The sequence below is a fragment of the Panthera leo genome, chromosome C2, assembly GCF_018350215.1.
Source record: "Panthera leo isolate Ple1 chromosome C2, P.leo_Ple1_pat1.1, whole genome shotgun sequence".
NCBI classification, from domain to species: domain Eukaryota; kingdom Metazoa; phylum Chordata; class Mammalia; order Carnivora; family Felidae; genus Panthera; species Panthera leo.
The window spans coordinates 57,964,695-57,986,632 of record NC_056687.1 but is presented as its reverse complement, the minus strand read 5'-3'; the positions used below and the strand labels follow the sequence as shown (position 1 = coordinate 57,986,632).

At 42.3% G+C, this 21,938-nt stretch overlaps 1 protein-coding gene across 3 annotated transcripts in view; it reads right to left on the bottom strand.

Annotated features, from left to right (window-relative positions):
* PLCXD2 (phosphatidylinositol specific phospholipase C X domain containing 2) overlaps positions 1-21,938 on the bottom strand; it is a 50,484-nt gene that overhangs the window by 6,816 nt on the left and 21,730 nt on the right. For 2 of the 3 annotated variants that reach the window (XM_042903798.1, XM_042903799.1), the window contains 2 exons: positions 11,853-12,313; positions 6,397-6,638 (listed from right to left, as the gene is read on the bottom strand). In XM_042903798.1, the coding sequence (XP_042759732.1) occupies positions 6,397-6,638; positions 11,853-12,313 (703 nt within the window). Of the gene's footprint in view, positions 1-6,329; positions 6,639-11,852; positions 12,314-21,938 lie in introns of those variants that run through there. The other variant, XM_042903800.1, reaches the window with a different exon arrangement.

Here is a 21,938-nt window from a genome sequence, read left to right as displayed (position 1 = left end):
TAAGGAGGATTCAATATTTGTTTTAATTTGTTTCTCTTTTGACATAAACTTGCATCCAATAAAATGCACAAATCTAAAAAAAAAAATGCACAAATCTTACATGTAACCTAGTTGAGTTGTGACAAACGTAAACACATAACACATACCCCATGTCAAGGTACACAAGGAACATTGCCAGCAGGCCAGAAGGTTCCTGCATGTACCTTCCTCATCAATCCCTGTCCCCATCCTCCCAGAGGCAACAGTTGTCACAACTTTTGTCCTACCATTGATTAAATTTGCCTGTTCTAGAACTTCATGCAAGTTCACGCACTCTGTATTTTTTGTGTGAGGTTCTTTGACTAAGCATTCTGGTTTTGGATTCATCTGTGTTGCTATATACGCCAGTAGTCTGTTCTCCTTTTTAATCACTGCAGTATTCCACTGCATGAACATAGTAGTTTGTTTATCCATTTTCTTATTGATGAATAAATGGGAAGCTACTTGTTTTTAGATATTGTGGATAAAACTGTTATGAATATTCTTATCTAAGTCTTTTTGTGAACACTTATTTTCATTTCTTTTGGATAAGTACCAACACCTGAAATTGCCTTATTATACGGGAGGTTTACATTTAGTTTTATAAGAAACTTCCAGATCTTTCCCCAAAGAGGTCGTTCCATTATATATTCCCAGCAACAAAATATGAGACTTCCGGTTGCTTCAGAGCCTCACCAACATTGGCACGATTAGTCTTTTTAATTTTAGCTATTCTAGTGGGTATGTAAAGATATATAACAGTGTTTCAATATGCATTCTTTTGATGAAGAATAAGGCTGAGCAGTTTGTAATGTGCTTATTGGCCATTTGTATGTCTGCTTTTTGAAGTTCTTGTTCAATTCTTCTACCTATTCTTTTTTTTCTTTTTTCTTTTAATTGTTGAGCTGTAGAAGTTATTTATATATTCTAGATGCTAGTATTTTCTCAGATATGCTTTTTGATATTTTATCCTTGCCCATATGTTGCCTATTAATTTTCTCAATGGCATATTTTGGTGAGTTGAATTCCTTAATTTTAATGGAGTCTGACTCATCAATTTTTCTCTTATAATTTATGTGACCTATCTAGGAGACTTTTGCCTAGTCCCAAGTCACAAAAATATTTTCCTGTTTTCTTCTATAAGCTTTATGGTTTTAGCTTTCCTGTTAGATCAAAGATCTACCTCCAGCTAATTTTCATGTATGGTATGAAGGAGGTGGTCAGGGTTCACTTTCCCATCTGGATATACAGTTACTCCAGGAGTATGTGTGGCTTCTTAATGGACCAGTGCTTACTCAGTGGTCTCACAAACACAGCCTGTGAGTTACATTTTACAATTTGAGGGTTTTCTATGTGATAGCCAGAATGTTTTGTCCAAAGCAGCTCACAATTTAGTGACATAAACAAATGACAACAATTTAATGGGATGCCTTCTGTATTAGCAGGAAATGGAAATATCATGGGCAGTACAGAAACTTCATAGCTTTGCATCATGGGAAAAATAGCTCACTGAATACCTGATAAGCTGAGAAGACCGTGAGGAAGACAAAAACTGTGGCTTACGTTTTGGTTAAGGGACTGGGGATTTTTTAGGAAGAATTTGCTCTAGGCAAAAATTGAAAATAAGTTCATCTTAGTGGACTTCTTTCTCTTGTGGTGACGCTGTCCTTGGTTGTCATCTTCTCCTTTCCTTTTCTCTTTCAGAGCTGCCCTTCCTAACCTCTCCGTAGTCTCGACAACCTTATCGAGACCTCGGTACCATTTTGCCTTCCTTTCTCTTTTCCTCTTACCGTGACAATGATGGTCAGTCCTGCGTTGCTTCCCTCACTCAGTGGACTTGATAACTGGCCAGGGGCTAAAACGCATCTCATAAGTCAATTTGTATTTTTATATTAGTAGCCTAATTGGGATTTAAGAAACCACGATCACATGAGTAATTACATTTTTAACTGGGTCTCCTGAAGACTTAATAACCTCAACTTGACCTCAGCTTATTTAATTTCTTTGCGCCTCAGTCTATCCCCCTGTAAAGTGGGGATAATAATACTACTAACTTCATACAGATTTTTGAAGAATTAAATAAGGTAATACATGTGAAGTGCTTGGAACTACGCGTGGGATATAGTAAGCACCGTGTAAGTGTTTGGCACGAGAGAAGGAATCATAGATGGTAGAGTGTAGGGTAGAGATATTTGAAGGCCGAGAACAAAGCGCCACAAATAGTCTTCCCTTGGCGATAGAGGCTTGGAATACATACAGTGGCCCACAGGAAGGCCACTGCAGTCCTGAGCCTAATCCATTCAAGACTTCTTTTTAAAATGTACTAGTCAGGGGCAGCTGGCTGGCTCAGTTGATAGAGCATGAAACCCTTGATCTCGGGGTCGTGAGTTCAAGCCCACGTGGGGTGTAGAGCTTACTTTAAAAAATAATGAGAATCTGCCAGTCAGTGTTTAGGTATGTAATGCTGGCGCCATCTTCTGGTCATCATGGGAAAATGAGAATTAAAGGCTTGGTGGCAACTCCAGGTGACTCCAGCCGGAGCCAAACCACAGGGGATCCCTGGAGCCTGAGCAGAGAAATGTGGGAAATGTGCGGTCTCCGGTGACAAAGAGCTCTGTGTCAGCCTCAGGTTGCTCGTATCAACCTTTCCTCAAGGCAAGGATCAAATAACCAGGATTACGTACAACGACAGGAAAATGTAGAACTCATTGTGAGGAAAAACTGCTTTGTTTTCTGAACTCCTGGCCTTTATTTACCAAGGGGGGATCAGTGCAGAAGGGTGAGCCAGATACTGCTGATAGGCCTGTGAAGCACCAGGCCCCACGAGCAGAGCAGTTGCTTGGAAACTTCCCTTTGCCTTTGAAGCCCACTGGGAACAAGGCTGGCCCTCTCCGTTTCTGGGTTTCTCTACAGGTAGAGTTGGCATGCCTACTTTGTGCCAGGCACTGTGGTAGGCATTGTCACGTAAGATTCTACAGTTTTGTGCAGTATTATTAATCCTCTTTAAGTGGCGAGAAAGGGACAGATCAGAGACCTCAGGAAACTTATCCAAGGCCACCTGTTAAGAGACAGCATTAGTTTGCTAGGGCTGCCATAGAAAACGCCTGACTGGGTGGCTTACACAACAAAAATGTATGTTCTCCCAGTTCTGGAGGCTGGAGTCTGAGACTGAGATGTTGACAGGTTTGGTTTGAGTCTTGTCTCCGTGGCTTGCAGATGGCCACCTTCTTGCTGTGTCCTCACATCAGCTTTTCTCTGAGCACACCCATCCCCGGAGTCTCTCTTTCCAAATTCCCTCTTCTTATAAGGAGACCAGTCCGACTGGATTAGGGCCCACTCTAACGACCTCATTTTAACTTAATCATTTCTTTAAAGACCCTCCAAATACAGTCACATTCTGAGAGACTGGGGCCTGGGGCTCTAATATGAATTTCCAGGGCACATAATTCAGCCCATTAACAGGGACCAAGTCAGGTTTCAGTCTCAGGCCTCTGATTTCAGTCTGTGTCCCTTTCTATGGCCTCATGGCTGCTCTGTCCTTGGGCTTAGGCATAACCTTTTTTCCAGTTGATTTCAGTGTGAGTCCAAGGTTTCTAAGAATCTAGGGGCAACTACCATAGAAATTCAGTCAGAATGGCTGTATTTTTCATGGCTTCCTTTCAGGGTGATGAACCATAGCAAACAAGATCTCAGGTCCAAAATTTCACCCAAGAGTTAGGTTAACTTCCCACTGAAAAAGAAAAAAAAGGCACCTCTACATTTGTGGGAAAATATACCTGATCTTTTTCCTCTTGGTGCAGCTGATAACCAGTGCCCAAGACCACTCTGACAGCACCCTTGTACCTTAGTTAGGACAGACTTTTGGCATGTTGGAGTTGCTTCTTGGCTATGCTTCTTCAACTGCCCAGAGAAAATAACAGCTGCATGTCATGCTGGGGGTTTGGGAACAAACTCTTGACTGAGTTTCTCCCGTCTGTGGATGTGGAGGCCTGGCAATGCTTGCTGCCATGTACTATTCTTGAGACTAGCATGGTGGAGAGGCCCAAGTGTCTTTCCAGTCTCGAGACACCTGCTTGCTATCAGTGGGCAAGGGCTCGGCACGCTAGGATCTCTTGGCTTTGGGCATTTGCCGCCATCATTACCACTAAGGTCAAGACTTTTATGCTTCATTTGCAGCCAGATTAAAGTTCTCGGAGTTGACAAGTATGAAAGACATTGTGACTCTGTGGGTTCACAGCTGTAATCAAGAAGATACGACCAGATTCAGGTACTAGTAAGACAATTACAGGCCAGTGGAGCAGAAAGGAGCAGAGCAATGAAATATGCTATATTCAAGTCAGTGGTAAATATGGAAAAGGGCAACATTAGAATAATCCAAAGTCCAGAGTTAGGGCTTTTACCCTAACTCTGAGTATTGACTCAGAGTCTCAGAGTATTGACCCTTACTAGCTATGTGGGTCTGAGTCACTTAACTTTACTGAGTCCCATCTGAAATGGGGACAAAAATGTGCTCTAGACAATATGCCCACCTGGAGGCTGGCTTAATTTAAGAATGAAATGAAAACATCTGCAAGAAGGTAATTCATATTCTGAATTACAGTATGCAGATATAACGTATTCTTATTTTTAAATACTTCCTCTCCCTTATTAGTACAGCTCCTGGTACAGGCTTTATTATAGTTATTTTCACAATGTTTATAGAAATGTACATGTTTATTTTTCCTGATAGACTTAAGTTCCATGAGGACAGAGACTATATTGTTAACCTTGTATCTTTATTTTATTTTTTGTTTACCTTGTGTATTTTATTTATTTATCTTTTGTTTACCTTGTATCTTTAGACCTAGCTCCTCCCAACTACTCAATCTTTGTTGGACTAATGAATGAATGAATGAATAAATAAATAAATAATGTTAATCCATAAATTTACCAAATGCATGCGGAAAATAGTGTGGATACATGAACATATATTATAAAAAAAGAAAGTTTGTAATTCTGGGTCTTTCAGAGATATATCGTTGGTTTATGACATTCTCTTTTCCAAGTTCAGCACAAGTAATTTAGTCAAAACTTAATAGAGTCACAAAGTAAGGGTTTCTGGTTTTGTTCATGGCCAACATAAGGCAACATAGGAATTTTCAGCAGCGAACAAAAGTGCAGGTGCTCCCTGCTATGTGAACTCCTGCCAGGTAAACTCCTGTTATCTGGAATGATGCTATCCAAACGCAGAACCAAGCAGGCAGGGACACATTTTTGGAAGAACCTTTCTCTATGTAAACGCTGGTGCTTACCACCTGGAACTCAGGAACCAAAGTGAGTCTTGTAAATATCCTTTATCACCCCAACACTTCCTCAGCTTGGATAACACGGTTGCCCTGTTATCCAAATGTATTTATAACATTCCCTTTATCCATATCCATATCCATAGGCACACACACACACACACACACACACACGCGTGCATGTGTGTGTGTATATAAGTATCTGGAGCTTCTCCTACCTAATTGTACAGTGAGAATAAATTGTGCTCTGAGGAAGTATTTCAAGCTGTGACAGTGCAGGTGGCATCCTCAGTTGCTTCTTAGGATTCATGGTCACTATGGAAGGACAAACCGTGCCAGGCTATCTCTGCATACCTAGCACCTAGCACAGCTGCCTCACTTAATGCTTCTTTTTTTTTTAACGTTTATTTATTTTTGAGACAGAGACAGACAGAGCATGAACGGGGGAGGGTCAGAGAGAGGCAGACACAGAATCTGAAACAGGCTCCAGGCTCTGAGGTGTCAGCACGGAGCCCGACGCGGGGCTCGAACTCACGGACCGCGAGATCATGACCTGAGCCGAAGTCGGACGCTTAACCGACTGAGCCACCCAGGCGCCCCACTTAATGCTTCTTAAATGAGTGAGTACTTGGGCCGGCTGCAAGGGCAGGGCAAGTTCACAGTGTGACCACGTGCCAGAAATGAACAGAGTGCTGTTGGCTTAAAGTGCTTTGCCTTAGCATCAAAGTTCGGAGAGTAGTTACGGTATACTGTATATTCCAACAAAGTATTCAGAGATCTTTTGGCCACAGTTAATGCAAACCACCTCAAATGCACAGATTTTTCAAATATAAGGTTTTCTGTTTTGTCATTATTCTAAATGTTCAAACTATACAATTTTACTGTTGATTCAAAAGAGAATCAAGTTTGTTTTGTTTTTTTTAAACCTTACTTCTGGGGTGGAAGCAAATTTTTTTTTTTTTGTTAATGTTTATTTATTTCGAGAGAGAGAAAGACAGAGAGCACGAGCAGGGGAAGGGCAGAGAGACAGGGAGACAGATAATCCCAAGCAGGCTCTGTACTGTCAGTGTTCAAGTTAGAGGAAGCAAACTCTTACCTATGAACCAGAGTGTTCTTGAGGCCACCAACCAGGCCTCGGGCGATGGTCTTCACTCGGGGCGTGAGAATCGCTTGAGAGACATGGAAGGAGCCCCGTGGGGCCCGCTCACTCAGAGTGGTCTCCAAGAAGAGGATTAGTTTGCGCACACTTGTGGTGTTTGCCCAGGGCGCTGGGATCTTCTTTCCGGGCCACAGGAAGGGGTATTGCTTGTAGAAGGGGCAGTGATAGAAAATAAGAACCTGAAACATTCAAAACAGAAAAAGGAGAGCAATTTATGAACAAGCTGAGTGTTAACTCCCTGCTTTGTCCTGATTGCTAGGATTAAAGACAAACGAATACAAGCATATATAAATTAAATCATTATATTTAATATATATTTATATTAATTATAATATGTTATATATTATATATATAATATATGTATTTAGAAAAATCAGTAAGCAAAGGTTTAAGTACTTGTATATGACTTGAAGATTCTTAGCTTTATTTTTGTCACAAACACCTCTAGAAGTATGGCAAAATCCCAAACCCCTTCTCAGATTATGTTTTAAATGAATGTATAAAATAAAATAGGATTACAAAAGAAATTATTAAGAGTGAAATATAGCTATTAACATATTATTAAGTTTATAATAAATTAATGTATATGCTTCACATTAAATAAAACTATTTTGTTATAAGTGCACTAAGTTCCATCATTTTGAGTTAATGATGAATTTAAGTGATATTTCAAATAACTGAAACGTAATATGGAAATAGCTGTGATTTCTATGGGGACAAAGTCACCCGTACGGCCGATAGTGCTATGGCTGACTGCCTGCACTCGTTGTCGATGAGTATACTAATTTTCAGCTAAAGGTGACAGGGAACAAATATGTAGATTTTTCCCATGCAAATTCACAGCCTACTTAAATTCTACCCATGCCCCTTCCCTTGGGGCTCTGAGCCCCTGATGGAGAGCCCCGTGGCTGGCGCGGTCCACAAGTTATGGCTCCTACGGTCGTGAAACTGACACTCCTGGGGTTGTGACCAACACATTGAACTAATCTGGGAGTACCTAGAATTTCAACAGTGCGAGCTGACTGAATGAAATAACCCTTCCCACGAGGGCGTGGGAGGGCACTACTCCAGGCAGGGATGACTTCCAGGAGGCAATGGGTCTCCAGCGGGGCCTCTGGGGACTGGTAGTGATTTTGAAAATAATTAGCAAGCCACAGTCACAGCATTAATTAGTTTCTGAGAGGCAGCTGAGGGACAGGGAATTGCTATTTTGATTGTCCCAATTCAGAGCTCTGCTGCCTAGGTTTCTAGAAGTAATAGAGTCCCCCTGCTCCCAGGCACCAGTAATCTCTTCCTGGAGGAATGTCCAGCGTGTTTACACTCTCTGGACCGCAATCCTCAGATAGCTAGCCCGAGAGCATAATCCCCCAGGCACCCAAGAAGGAAGGCTATGAATGTGTGTCTCCTTTGCAGTGTGTTTAGCTAGTGACTAAGGTGCCTGACCAACTGCTCCTGGGGGCCTAAAGCAAGGGTGCACCAGGCTGGATGCACCCAACAGGCAAATAGTTGTTCTTGTTGTTTTTAATGGTGTTGAGTAATGTCTGACTGACTGCTAATGATGCCTGTGGTAAACACGTGTGTTAATGAGGTTAATCACAGGCTCATAGTAAGCAGATTGCCTGGGAGATTGGGAGGATTTCCCGCAGGCGGTGTAATTGGCTGGCTGGAAGGCTGGGGTCTCCAGCCTGGGGAAGGGGAGAAAGCTGGCCTTGGAAATGGACTGTGGGAGAGGCGGGAGGCTGTGCGATCCTTCTCCGGCAGGCCATTTTCAGAGCTGCCTGGACCCTGAGCAGTGTCAGGGGATAAGAGGAACATGCTATTCTTTAGTCTGCCTTGGAAAAGGTGTAAGGAGTACAAATTGTACAAAAGGGGCTTTATGCCTTTCCTCAAGAGACTTCTTGAGCAATCTGACCCTAAGAGTTATAGGGAGAATTTCTGCTGACAGCAGGAGGCTGACCTAGCAAACCAACCTTATTCTATGGAATTCTAGGGCAGTAACTCTTGCCCCCAGGGCCTGTGTTTCGCATCTGCCTCCCTCCATTGCCCTGCTATATTTTTCTCTCCCTTCCAGCTCAGCAATTTATGTTCAGGGTTTCTCTTGAGGCTCAGATTTGAAATCGAATTTCTTTTGAGAATTATTCCTTGATTGACCTCCTCTTATTTTGATGGGTCCTTTACTGGCGGCCCCTGGGCTGTAGATTTATGCTATGTACTATTTTTCAATTGATTGATTACAAACCCCTCTCTTCATAGAGTGCAGGTAGGGCAGTTTTATCCTGCAATTGTATATCGGTCGTTTTGTATTTTAGGAGTGTTATGTACTCCCACCTTCTCATTAAGATTCGAAATACTGCCACATTGTAGAATAAATCTTCTAATTCACTGTACCTCAAAACCCATAGCCGCTACGCACATGTATCAGTGAGCTGGGACGTAACTGTCGGGTAAATGAAATTTGACTGAATGGTAGTACACTTCGTGCTATTAAATTGTAGTGATAAAATACTCAGGGGGTTACATGCCAGGCAGCTCATTACATAATGAATATTTAAAGTTTAACCACCAGCACAGGGTAGGTGACTGATGACTGTGAGGTCTCTGTTTAGGTTTTAAGAAGAGACACAGCAAGGAAAACTTCGGGAAGCGAAGAACAGGGAGATCCTCCAATTCAAATGGATGACAGGCTCCCTTTTTCTGATATGTCATCGTAATCTCTTCCCTTCGTAATTTGAGGTGTGTGGTAGTTGGAAGACACAGATTAGCCCATACTTGAAAATGAGGATAGCTCGTCCCCCTGCTGCTAGAAATTCACTGTCCGTCCTAGTCAGTATTCCTGAAGATAACCTGTTACTCTTGCAGACTTCCAAACAATTTCGTATGCAGGAAGGCATTCCATCCAGGATACTCCCTGGGCACAAAGTATTAAATCTATATTTATGACAGATATCTGATTATCAAACTTAGCTTTACTCAGATTTGTTCTTACCTGAATCCCAAATTCAAAGGCCCTCCTACAGGTCTCTAGCCCTTTCTTCCATTCTGCTAACTCTCTGTGACTCTCTGATAATAGGGGCTCATGGATAAGGAGAACGTGTTTTTATGAGTGTAACCCACGATATTTGTTGTGAAAACCACCAAGGTGAGGGAACGGCGCTGGGACGGCATCAGAAGCTGCGGGAGCTCTGGGGAGCCAGGCAGGCTGCGGCTCAATCCTGGCTCTTGCCACTCACTAGCAATGTTCTCTCCGGCAAGAGGCTTAGCCTCTCTGTAAGTCTCATCTATAAGATGAGGATAATAACGAACACCTACCTCATAGTGCTGCAGAGAGGATTAAATGTGCCAATCCATGTACCAAACACGGAGCAGAGAGGCTCAATAAATGTTAGCTGTTAAGGTGACATTGTTATTACTATTATTTCATATCGTAAGAGAGACTCCACTGAGAGAAAAATCTCTCCAAATTAGGCCTTAGAGTCTGAAAAAATATCAACTTAGGTTCAGGGGCAGAGGTGTGATAAATATTTGGCAAACTATCACAAAGTTTCAGCGAGGAAAAGTGGTTTAGAGAAATTTTAAGAGATACTAAGAGTTAACTCATTAGCCTCTGTGGAGTCAAAGACGTTTATTTAGCCCTTTTATAGGTGTGCAAAACCACCTGGCATCTCCAGTTACTGAGGCCAAACCTGGGAGGCAACCTTGAAGCCTGTTTCTTTTGCACCCTGAATCCCGTCCACTAGCAAACCTTGTCGGCTCCACCTTCTGGTAGATTCCAAATCTGACCACTTGCTACCAGTGCTCTCCTCACCGGTTCCCCTCCTACCCCTGGCTTCTTCCTAACAGACACAGAGACTCCATTAACGTGTAATTCAGGGCACAGCACCCTGTGCTCAGAACCCTCTCACAACCTTCCTCCCTCAGAGTGAGAGCTGGAGTACCTAACCAATCACCCACGGGCTCTGATCTTCGCTGCTCTGCTCTTCAGCCCCGTGCCCCTGCTTCTCCTCAAAGACGTCAGGCACTGGCTGGTTCCTCTGCTGGCAAAGTTCTTCCCCCAGTGTCCACACGATTAACTCCCTCGAATGTCTACCCTGATCAACCTATTTACAATTGAGATCGACCCTCCAACCCACAGAACGCTGCTTCCTCCTAATCACACTTGCCTTTGTGTTTTCATTGCTTGCATCCCTTTCTAGCATTTTCTGTAATGGTTTTGTTATGATGATGATCTATGATCTATTTCCTTGCACCTGAATGAAAGCCCCATGAAGGCAAGGATCTTTGTTTTATTTACTAATTTATCTCAGGTGCTTAGACTGGTGCTTGGCACATACTTGGGTGTTCAATAAATATTTGCAAGTGAAAAAGCTTTAATTGATTTTTAATTAAAAGCTCTTCCCCAAGTTCAAAAATAACTGCCTCTTTAAGATGCTTTGGTTGATGTGCGTGTAGGAGTAAGTGAGCAGCTGTGAATGAAAGGGACTTGCTTTTTTTCTTTTTTTAAAGATAGTCCAAATGGGAGGCTGACCTTTCCTGAAGCTCCCCTCTCCCATTATCTATCATCCTGTGGGATCAGAGCAGCATATATCTGAGGCCCACATTCCTTTTCTGGACGTTCCTCAAGGCCTAGTTTGGAGGCTCTACTAAGCTTAAGGGACCTGGGAATTCTCTCCAGCCTGGATCCCTTTGTTGAGCTCTTCCTTCCTTAACTCTCTCCAGCCATGACCCCGAATCTGTGAAGGGAGCCTTTTAAAATGTTAAGCCTCTGAGTTGAATCACTTACATGCTTTGTCAGCTAATGCAGGGATTTTCTGACATTGAGGTAGAGGCAGAATGGACCGGCCTATCCCTGAGGGGAAGTAGGAGCCTGAAAATGGGATTCTATGGGAGATAAAGAAAGTGGTAATCACCAACTGGTCCAATTTCACCACACTGTTGTGCGCTGGTTCTGGCCAGGCCATTCAAAGGCAACCTAGATGCTTCCAACAGTCTGCCAAGCAAATTGTAAATACTTGGCAGGTGTCAATCCCAGTTCACAAGCGCCCAGGAACTGGTGTGTGTACATTGAACACTCCAAATCATCTCTGCCCCCCAGCCTAAGAGCTCTGGGGTGAGCTGCCCTCCAGCTGGTGATATAGAAAAGGGAGAAGGGGGGCTCCTGGGTGGCTCAGTCGGTTAAGCGTCCAACCCTTGATTTCGGCTCAGGTCATGATCTTGCAGTTTGTGAATTCGAGCCCTTAAGTCGCTTCCATGCTGGCAGTGCTTGGGATTCTCTCTCCCTCTCTCTCTGCCCCTCCCCTGCTTGGACATTCTCTCTCTCAAAATAGGTGAAAAATAAAATAAAAAGCAGACAGACTTACGTTCGTGCCCTTGCAAGCATGTCTGTTTCCGCTTACCTGGCACTTCTTCTCCCACAGGGCCTGCAGCGTCATGCTCTCCACGCTGCAGGCTGAGCACAGCTTGTTTCCAAAGGCCTCCTGGATCCGGAGAACTAGGCGTTTGTGGTGGGCCTCATCCATGGCGTAGAAGTGGTTGAAATCCAGGAAGACAATCTCTTGGGGGTGCTGTGTAAGAAATGAGTCAATCTCCATCAGCCCATCCGAGACCTTGATGCCAAAAAGTCCGTGGATGAAGTAGATCTCCTGGTCGGCATCCCCGGGTTTAGAAGACACACGTAGGTCGAAGTAGCGGATCCCAGCTTCCAGCTGCTCTCGGAACGTCAGGTTCTGAGTCACGGACCATTTCTTCATTAGCTTCTTCACCAAGGAGATCCTGGCGAGGCGTTTGATGGCTGGGGTTTGGTCAGGCCCCACTGGGGACTTTTCATCTACCCAGTAGCTAAATGAATCATGTGAGCCTGTGCAAAGCAACAGAGGTGAGAAAAGCGGTTGAGACTGGAGCTGGGAAAAATAAGCCAGCTGATAAGGAAACAGCTCAAAATTAGCAAATACACACAAAAAATGTAAATGAACACTTGCAGAACTTTCCAAGCTTGCTATAAGCACAAATAAAAGTCATGTAGTCTTATTAGCAGCTTGTTAAGCGTGGAATATGGCTGTAATTCTCGTATATTACTCACAGAAGGTGAATTAATAAATACCCGTTTGGAGAGCTGCTTAGAAACATGCTGAGAAAGAGGAGCTTTAAAATATTCATACCACTTGATCCAGTAATTTCATTTCAGGAAAGCTATTCTGGGGAAATAAATTAATGTTTGGAAAACAAAGATGTTTGCTAAAGAATATTCCTAAGACGACAAACTGAGGTGGCTGACGTGTCTCTTACAGAAGGTGGCTTAATGCTGGCATATCTGCTTTATTCATGCAGCCATTGACACAAAGATGAAAACCCTACATCTATCTCGATCATTCTGGGACAGGCATTTAAATTCCAGGAAAGGCAGAATTTTAAAGAGGACAATTGCTATTATGTATACTATTTTTTATGTTATTGTACATGCTATTTTACTATTGTAAACACCTGAGTCAGTGGGAATAATTTCTTGACAAATCAGATAATGATTTTTAAGAGCTCAACACAGGTTACTCAACAGAACCCTCTTTTTGGACACATATTTTAAAAAGTCAAATTGGCTATTAAATGATCAAATGTACGTTCCATTCCTCTGCCTTCGAGAAAAGAGGGTAGTTATCCACCTAGACACTGAGATGATCTTATTGTTATAAAGTCTAAGTGACTATGACAGACACAGTTCTAAGTCTGGTATGAAAAAATTTCAGGAGTAACTTAAAGTGAAAATTATCGTGTTGGGGGGGGGGGTGTGTGCGCGCGTGTGTGTGTGAAAATTATCTCTGACAGATATCTTTCATTTGTCATTGGTTTCTATCTACCAGCAGCTAGATGGCTCTGTGACTGGCTCTGACACTGGGGACCCCGCATAGGTGACTGCACTTGGCAAGCAAAGTGTAGGAGGAGAATGTCCTTGTTTTGACCTTACTAACTTTGTTCTTAACCACTAACACCCATTTTAGAACCAAAATTATTTATTTATTTATTTATTTATTTATTTATTTATAATTTTTTAAAGTCTATTTATTTATTTTGGGAGAGGCAGTGCGAGCAGGAGAGGGGCAGAGAGAGAGGGAGACAGAGAATGCCAAGCAGGCTCCGGGTTGTCAGTGCAAGACCTGACTCGGGGCTCGAACTCACAAACCGTGAGATCATGACGTGAGCTGAAACCAAGAGCCAGATGCTTAACTGACTGAGCCACCCAGGTGCCCCTAGAACCAAAATTTTTTAATTCATAGGGTTCATTATTATCAATTATTCTTTTGACTAAATTTTACTTTTTTTTTTAATGTTTATTTATTTTTGAGAGAGACAGAATGCGAGAGGGTTAGGGGCAGAGAGAGAGGGAGACACAGAAGCAGAAGCGGGCTCCAGGCTCTGAGCTGTCAGCACAGAGCCCGACGCAGGGCTCGAACTCACCAGCTGTGAGATCATGACCTGAGCCAAAGTCGGACTCTCAACCGACTGAGCCACCCAGGTTCCCCTTGACTAAATTTTAAATATATGTTATTTCCATTTTCTTTTAAAATAAATCAATCTGGGATGGCTTTACTATTTTATCTTCTCAGAAATAAAGCAAAAAAGAAAAAAAGAAAAAAGGTGACAAGAAATGTTTTGTTATACAGTCTCTAGAACATGGAGGCTATTCAGTAACTATTAAGAAAAAGCATATTTATTAATCCTTAGGCAAAGTCAATTTTACAAGCGAGAAAATTACTAGCATATTTCATGTAAAAAAATTGCCATTACTAACAGAAATGTGGAGCAAGTCCCCCTGGATTTTCCGTATTGGTTGTTTCTGTTAATGAGACTCACTGGATACTTGCCTAATGCTCTGTTCCTTTGGCTTATGCAGCAACAGGAAATCTTTATACCTCCTCATTGAGAGATTTATTATGAATACATTATACATTGATGGTGAACAGCCAGTTCTCTCTTCTTTTTAAATTGTACTAGCAGCCCAGCTGTTCAGGACTGAGTGTGTAATATAGTGTGAGGCACACGTTGAACTTAATTCTTCCCTGGGTCTCAGGGAATAGCTATTATCCAAGCACGGAGAAGAGACAAATCCCTTCCGGTGTTCTCTTGGTGCTGAGCCCAGTTTCAACCTCCAGACAGAGATGTGCTAACAACCTCCAATGCTTTTCTTCATGCCCGAGGGTTGTGCAGCAATGTGACAGCAATGGGGCCCCAGGGACCATTTCTGAATACACAGGGACACACACGGTGCCCAGGCCATCCCGCAGAAGAGGGAGGGTGTGCACATTCCTTAGGAACACTGAGTCTATCTCTTTGTTCCCTTCTCCAATTCCTCTTTTCCTTTCTGACATCCTATGTGCAGTGCCACACCCCTCCATCCCCTTGATAGGAAACGATGGGACAATGGAACAGATTGTTTGCTGAATGTTCTACAGCATTGTCCTACCTACACTACCTACAGCAGTCAAAGCCAGCCATCACTCATTAACCACTACCAATATTTTTGCTTTTCCACCTTTTTTGGTTTTTTTTTCCCCAGGAAGCTTTTACCTCATATAGAGTGAGTGAAGTAACCTTCAGGCCTGAGTGCGTTTAACTAGTTGTTTTTCAAAACACAGGGTAAAAATACCCTCCCTTCTCCTGCACATAGAATATTTACAAGTCACGCAATTTGCTAACAGTTCTTATAAAAAGAAAATCCTAATATTGTATAGCCTGAATTCATTAGCAAGATTTCTTCTTCCTATACTCGATAGAAGTTATTTTACTTTTTAAGGTTGCCTATAGTGACGGCTCCTTCTCCCCCTTTGCCCTGGGATGCGTGCATTAAATTCATGCATTCCTCCAGAAGAGGAGGAAATGCCTGTTTAATTGGCCCTGGCCTTATTGTTGTGTGGGAGTTAAGGACGGCAGCTCCATGAGCTCTGGTTTGCTTTATCATAAGGTTTGAAACAGTTTTAGGACCTCATCCTGCTGGGACTTCTGCCGTGGACAGTATTTTTGCTGCTTACTTATTTTTGCTTAACTACTGACAGTACCTATGCATCCTCACTCATCCCTCTCTGTGGCTCATCGATCTCTAACATAGGTTTAACTGGTGCCCTTTACCTTAAGAAGGAAACAAAGCACTTTCCCTCACGTCTTATCCCTTGCAGCCACTGTCTTCCTTTTCTTCATGCTCAAACTTTCCAAGGTTGCCCAGCCCTGCTGCCTTTGCCTCTTTTTCTCCACTCCCTCCTTCCCGCCTGAGGCCATCTCCTGTCCTCCTGATCCTTAGAACCTTTCAACCAACCCAAACAGCTTAATTTTTCTGGGTTTCTCTGACGGTTTGCTAAGTCAGCTTTTTTTTCTGGAACCTTCCATCCCCATGTGTCCTGTGATGCAAACTTCTAGATGTTCCTATTCTTCTGTTACCACTCTCCTTCTGTCTCCTTTGCTGGTTCCTCTTCCTCCTTGCCCCCAGATGTAAGTATTTTCCAAGGATCTGTTCTCTATTTTCTTCCTTTTCCCGCCTCCAGAGATCTCACCCATTCCCCAGGTTTCCCATAGCACCTTTGTGCAGATGACACCAAAATCTTCGTTTCAAGCTCCGATTCTAAAGTCCAAACGTGTTTCCAAGTTCCTGTTGAACTCTCCCACCTCGATAGCCTGATCACTGACAACAAATCGTGTATTTTCAGAGTCTAGCTACTCACGCTGTTCCTCTCACCCCTCAAAGTGCCTCTTCTGAGTTTCTGTTGGTAGTTCAGTGACTCAAACTTGAAACCTTGGATTTTATTCTCCCCTCTCCCTCACTCTCTTCATCCACCCAGTTACCAAAACTTTGCATTTGACTTTTGCAACATAGATCAAACTCACCTCTTCTTTAACCTTCAACGGATAACCCCCCTGCTCATACACTCATTATCTGTCATATAATCCGGACCAAAAGGACCCTGACCTAATCCCTTTCATTCCAGCCTCTCTCCAGTTTGTTCATATTCAAAAGTGAATCATCTCAAGATAAAGTGCTGATTATGTCATTTTCTTCTTCCTTCCCCCCTTCCAAATCAGATTCAAACTCCAAACACCGGTGTTCAGGACTCTTCACTATGATCCCTGTGCATTAGTTTAGACTCCTCTCTCACCAGGTCTCTACACGAAGCCTGGCATCTGTTGGTGTCCAATATCCGTGGATAGGCAGGCCTCCTCCTGGACTTAGTCCACTTCTTTAGCTGAACTTAACTTTCCGTAAAATATTCTCTCATCTAACCCTGTCTACAGCTTCTCCCCAGCATTTGTAGCCCATAATGGACAAGCAGCTTACCCTATTTCTGTTTTCTCATCTGTGAAATGGGCTTAACAGTGCCTCTTGTCACAAAACTCGTTGTAAATATTGGAATGGGTACGGTGTGCTTGGAACAATGCTGACATGTAGAAGTGCTGAGCTATTGCTATTCTTATTAGCCATGCTCTGTGAGTTAGAAACTGGAGGGAGGAGGGGTAATTAATTGGAAGTCCTCATCTTAAATATTTAGGGTCTGGAAGATTTTCTTTTCTGCACCTGAAGTGCTGTCCCTCTTCATCTATTGGTGGACATGGAGACAACAGCTTAGCTTTTACTTTGTTCACAGGAGCTGCCACTCTCTCTCTTGGTCACAGCCTAAGCTTTGTCATCACCCATTTCTAACATCTTAAAATTCAGTATCTTACTTTCTGAATTCTTACTTTCTGATCACAACTTACTTTTCTTCTGCCTCCTTGTGACTTGACTTCTATTCCCCCCAATGGGAGAGCCCTGTGTTGGCTCTACTTCTCCTTCAGCTATAACCAAGGTTGTCAATCGCCACTTTCATGTGTGGAATTATTACTTATAACTATTTGAAAGCTGTGAAGGTCACGGTTGGGGCACGTCTTCTGCCTATACATGCAGATCATGTGCACCGCCCAAAATGGACTTGGAAATATTAACATGATATTTTCTGACATACGTCTTGACTATCAACAAATGTTTTTCTTCTTTCCTCCCATACTTCTCATTTATAGAGTGGACTCAATAAGGTTTAGGAACTACCAGACATCAAATATTAGATGACTATTTTCAGACTCTGGGTAGGGGATTTTGTTGTCATCTCAGGAACAGTCTACACAGAGCAAGAAATGTGGCCACACAAGCTCCTCCTTCATGTTCTGCACTCAATGGACTGCTAGCATCTCTAATGTTAGCCCTACAAAGGTGAGGCTTTTTTGTCCAATATTTGGAAAATTCTTTTCTGCTCACCTTGCATTTTCACAATTACTACTCTTTCTCCTACTGTTCCCTTATACAATCAACAGGCATTACAAATGTTTCCCTTTCCTGTTTTTAGGTGTACAAAACCCTGGCTAATGTATGTGAAAACACTTTGAAATCTAAATCAGGCGGTACACATCAGAATCCTCTCAGGGAGCTTTTAAACACAACAGTGCCCAAGACCCAATCCAGACCCATTGAGTCAGAATTTCTCTGGGGTGGGCATTGAGAATGGAAAACTTGGAAAACCCCCAAGTGATTCTATTGTGCACCCAGGCTTGACACCTGCTGCCATAAATAGCAGGTCCTCTTTTCCCAACAAGCTTTCTGACTTCTGGGATCACCTTGTCCCGTTGGTCTTCTAGCACTTTCAAATCTTCAAATAATAATCGGGCGGACTGCCTTTCCCATATCTTGGTAGAAGCTTTCTTCACCATATCTTTCATTCCAGGAATTCCTACTTCCTGCCTTTTGATCAGTTGGATAACCACTGTTTGTTTGTGAAGAAGAAAAATATTGGGAGAACATAACTTTCCTTACCACGCTTTCTAGTAAGTGATTCAATGAGGTTATGTAAGGTTAATAAGGACCTTTGAGATAGGGGCTGGGTTACAGAGTTCGGAATAAAGTCATCGTGGCAGCAAAATCATGAGGAAAGAGATCTGAATGGGAAGAGTTAGCAAGCTGTGTGCTCAATGTTATTTTCTCCTGGATAGCATTAGGTTACAAGATTGTCGAAGAGAACAGGTCCAAGAAAATAAGCTGGTCTTCTGGGCATCAGGGACAACCAGTTTGCTCTTCATCTGGAATACCAGTTGCTACTTGATTCTTTCTGAGGTTTGTTAGTTCAGAAGTACTAGATCTCAAGTGAGCACACAGCAGTTTTTAGTTACAGCATTTTCATTACCCATTTCTTGCAATTTGGAGTAGCAGCCATTTTTTTTTTTTTTTTCTGAACTCACTTAATTAAAAGGAATTTAAAGCAAGCTTCTTGGGAAGCTGGTCTCTACATAAAATAGGAAATTCAAACCACACACCCTGAAATGATACATTTCATTAAAACATAATGGTAATTCAGATTACACGGTGACCTACAGCCACGGAAGGAAGACTGAGACGAGAGTTAAGTGAATAGTAGGAGAAAAAGAAACGCCTTATCACATCTCTGGGTGGCACTGGGGAAGTGGGGATGGTGACCCCATGACAAAGAACTTCTGACCTCACATATTTAAGAAAATCTCTACCCCCCTCCCCCGCCCACCCCCTAGATACTACTTCGCCTTTGGTGAGCCCTTCTAACTTTGAAGCCCATTAGCCCCCTCCAAGCTGGTTTACTGAAACCCATACTCCCACCACACACCATTCAATGTCTCTCTCGGTGCCTCCAGGCTATGTGTTCTCAATGGGGTGACATTCTGTCCCAGGGGACAGAAATCGGTTCTTGGGGGATGAAAAAATCCCACTCTTTTTATGTATAAAGCAACACAGTACTTCAACAGATATACAGTATATCTGTGGTATTAAAATATCATTGTGTGTGGAGGGAGGGGGAGTGGTGAACAGGATAGAAATGGCTAAAGAGACTCCTTGAGTGATAAAAAAACAAAATGCTGAGAAATCACTCTAGACTGAACTCTCTGGTAGCCAAATGGACATCTGACTTGTCCGGGCTGGACCTCTGGCCCTGCACCTCTTCTTATCCTTAACCGGCATGTCTCTCAATGCTTCCAGCAACTGTTTCTCCATGGACATCTATCCATAAATTGCCCCAGTACTGGAAGGTTCTCTTCCCTGCTGCCAGAACACTCATAAGTTGGGAACCAACTCAATTCCCTTTTGTCCAGTTATCTTCTGAATATTCCCACTAGGCATCTCCAAGTTCAACAAGTAATTTCTCTGCCTCCTCAGCCCCAAAGGACCCAGACTTGACATTTACAAGGTACCAATTGAGCAAGAGGAATGTTCAGTCCTGAGACCCAACTTGATGAATTACCATAGCTCTGAATAAGCTAGATGGAGAGTGACCACAGTGGGTAAGAGCATGGGGTCTGGTGCCAGGTTGCCTAAGTTCATAATTGTGGCTCTACTGCTTACTACCTATGGGACTGAAGTGCTGTGCCTCAGTTTCCTCATTTGTGAAATGGAAATAACAACAGTACCAACATCAATGGTTTGTGGTTAAGGTTAGATGATTAACTCAGGTAAGCATTTGGAAGAGTCCCTGGCCAACAGAATGAGCTCAAACATATCATTATTATTATTTCACTATTAAAGAATTTGTGTCATCTTCCACTTGGATGATATTATACGGTTTTTAAATAATGTTGTGAAACTTCGTTAAACATTTTATATTCAGGATCTACTGTGGCGGTTGAATAGGAAAAATGAAATTAGCAGTTGAACTGATTTATTTTAGGTTACATCCAGAACCAACACCAAAAAGAGGAAGTTCAGATCATCATATTTAAAGTTTAAGTGTAAGCTGGCACTAAACATAAAATAATAAATTATCTCTAGTCTGCTCCAATGTAAATAACTCAGGAATAAATAAACACACTGACTACAGAATTTGAAAGTATAGGAGAGGAAGTTCCAAGGATATTCTTTATTCTTGAACTTTCTATTTTTAACATCATAGCATTAGACATCCTCAAGAGATTTCTGTACTAAAACAAGTACTGAAAAACAAATCCAGCCTCTTTCTATTATTGAAATGGAAAAAACGGCAATGTCTTCCCGACCCATCAGAGTTCACAAATATCGCTGCAACACTCAAACACTGAGATACCCATCCAAGAAAAGAATTTTTCCATAATATAGTTTAAACACCAAATACCAGAATCAACACTACTTTCAGAAGTTTCTCCATATCTTCTTACACATTTGAAAATATTGATGCATAGTTCCTAGGCACAGGGGCATGACCACGTTGATGTTAATTTGCCTCTCTCAATATGCTTCATCACCTCCTAATTTTCTTTGCATGTATGGGCTTTTCAGGCCTCTTGGGCTCACCTGTTTTATTCATAGGCTTTTGACTCTTTTAGAAGACATTCTCACCGATATGGGAAGTGGAGAGCACATCCACATAACTCAAGCCTGCTGGGTGAGCCGCTGAGCCATGGATAACAACATTCTCCATCTTCTCGCCTGAATATCCCTGCAACTTCAAGGTGTTTGCCAGCCCACATGAGTGAATTCATTCTGAGGGGATTTTGACTCGTGAATTCCAGGTGAAATGAATTTACAAGTTGTTACAGCAAACATTTAGCCAGTGAGCCTTCATAGCGGGGTCATGATAGGGGTGTTTGGAACTAATGTCTCACAGTTACCAAAGCTTTTATGTACATGTTTGTGTGTATATGCTAACACTAAAACTGGCCCATCTGAGATGAAATCCAGATAAACTTCTTATTCAGGAGGAAAAAGACACCATGCTACAATTACTTCGAAAAGTATGCTTTTAAGAATCGAAAAAAAAGGCACCACTTCATGGGAAGTATTTTTACTAATATCAACATAGAGCTTCAAATAAACATAATAATTATTATGCAAAATTTCTTTTAAAGACAATTATTATGTTGAGCTCATTTTTTAAGGTGCCATCTAAACTCCACGTAAACTCCAGACTTTTATCAGGACTTAATCGTATCATCTCTATCGACACCTAGGACAGTCTCGTCCATTATGAGCTTGCTCTTAAAACATACATTGAAAGTGTATGCATTGTCTATTAGGAATGTTAGAATGTTCAATTAGGGCTTGTCTATTTTATCTCAGTTTGAACTTTGGGTCACATGGTTTGTCATTTACATGTTCTTTCCCTGATTATTAGCCTATACCCTGTCAAGTGAGGCCAGAGTAATGCAGGCAGCTTGCAAGAAAACAGATGCAGTTGTTTTGCCAGTTACCCATTGGAGCTGATGCTGCAGAAAATGGCACTGAATGTCAAATTAATTTTGCCAAATTAAGGTAAAATACAGATGCTAAAAAAAACGTCCAGGGCAAGTTAATAAGATCTGAGCTGCAAGGAAGACTCCTCCCCTTCCCCAAACAGCAAGAACTAAAGGATATTAAGGGATACCCAAATGCAAAAGACCACAACCTTGCTTACACTCTATCGTAACAGAGCTACGTCATTCATATGACCAGAAGGTTTCTGGGTAGGAATATAGGCTCAACTAGACCCAAAGTGCAAACA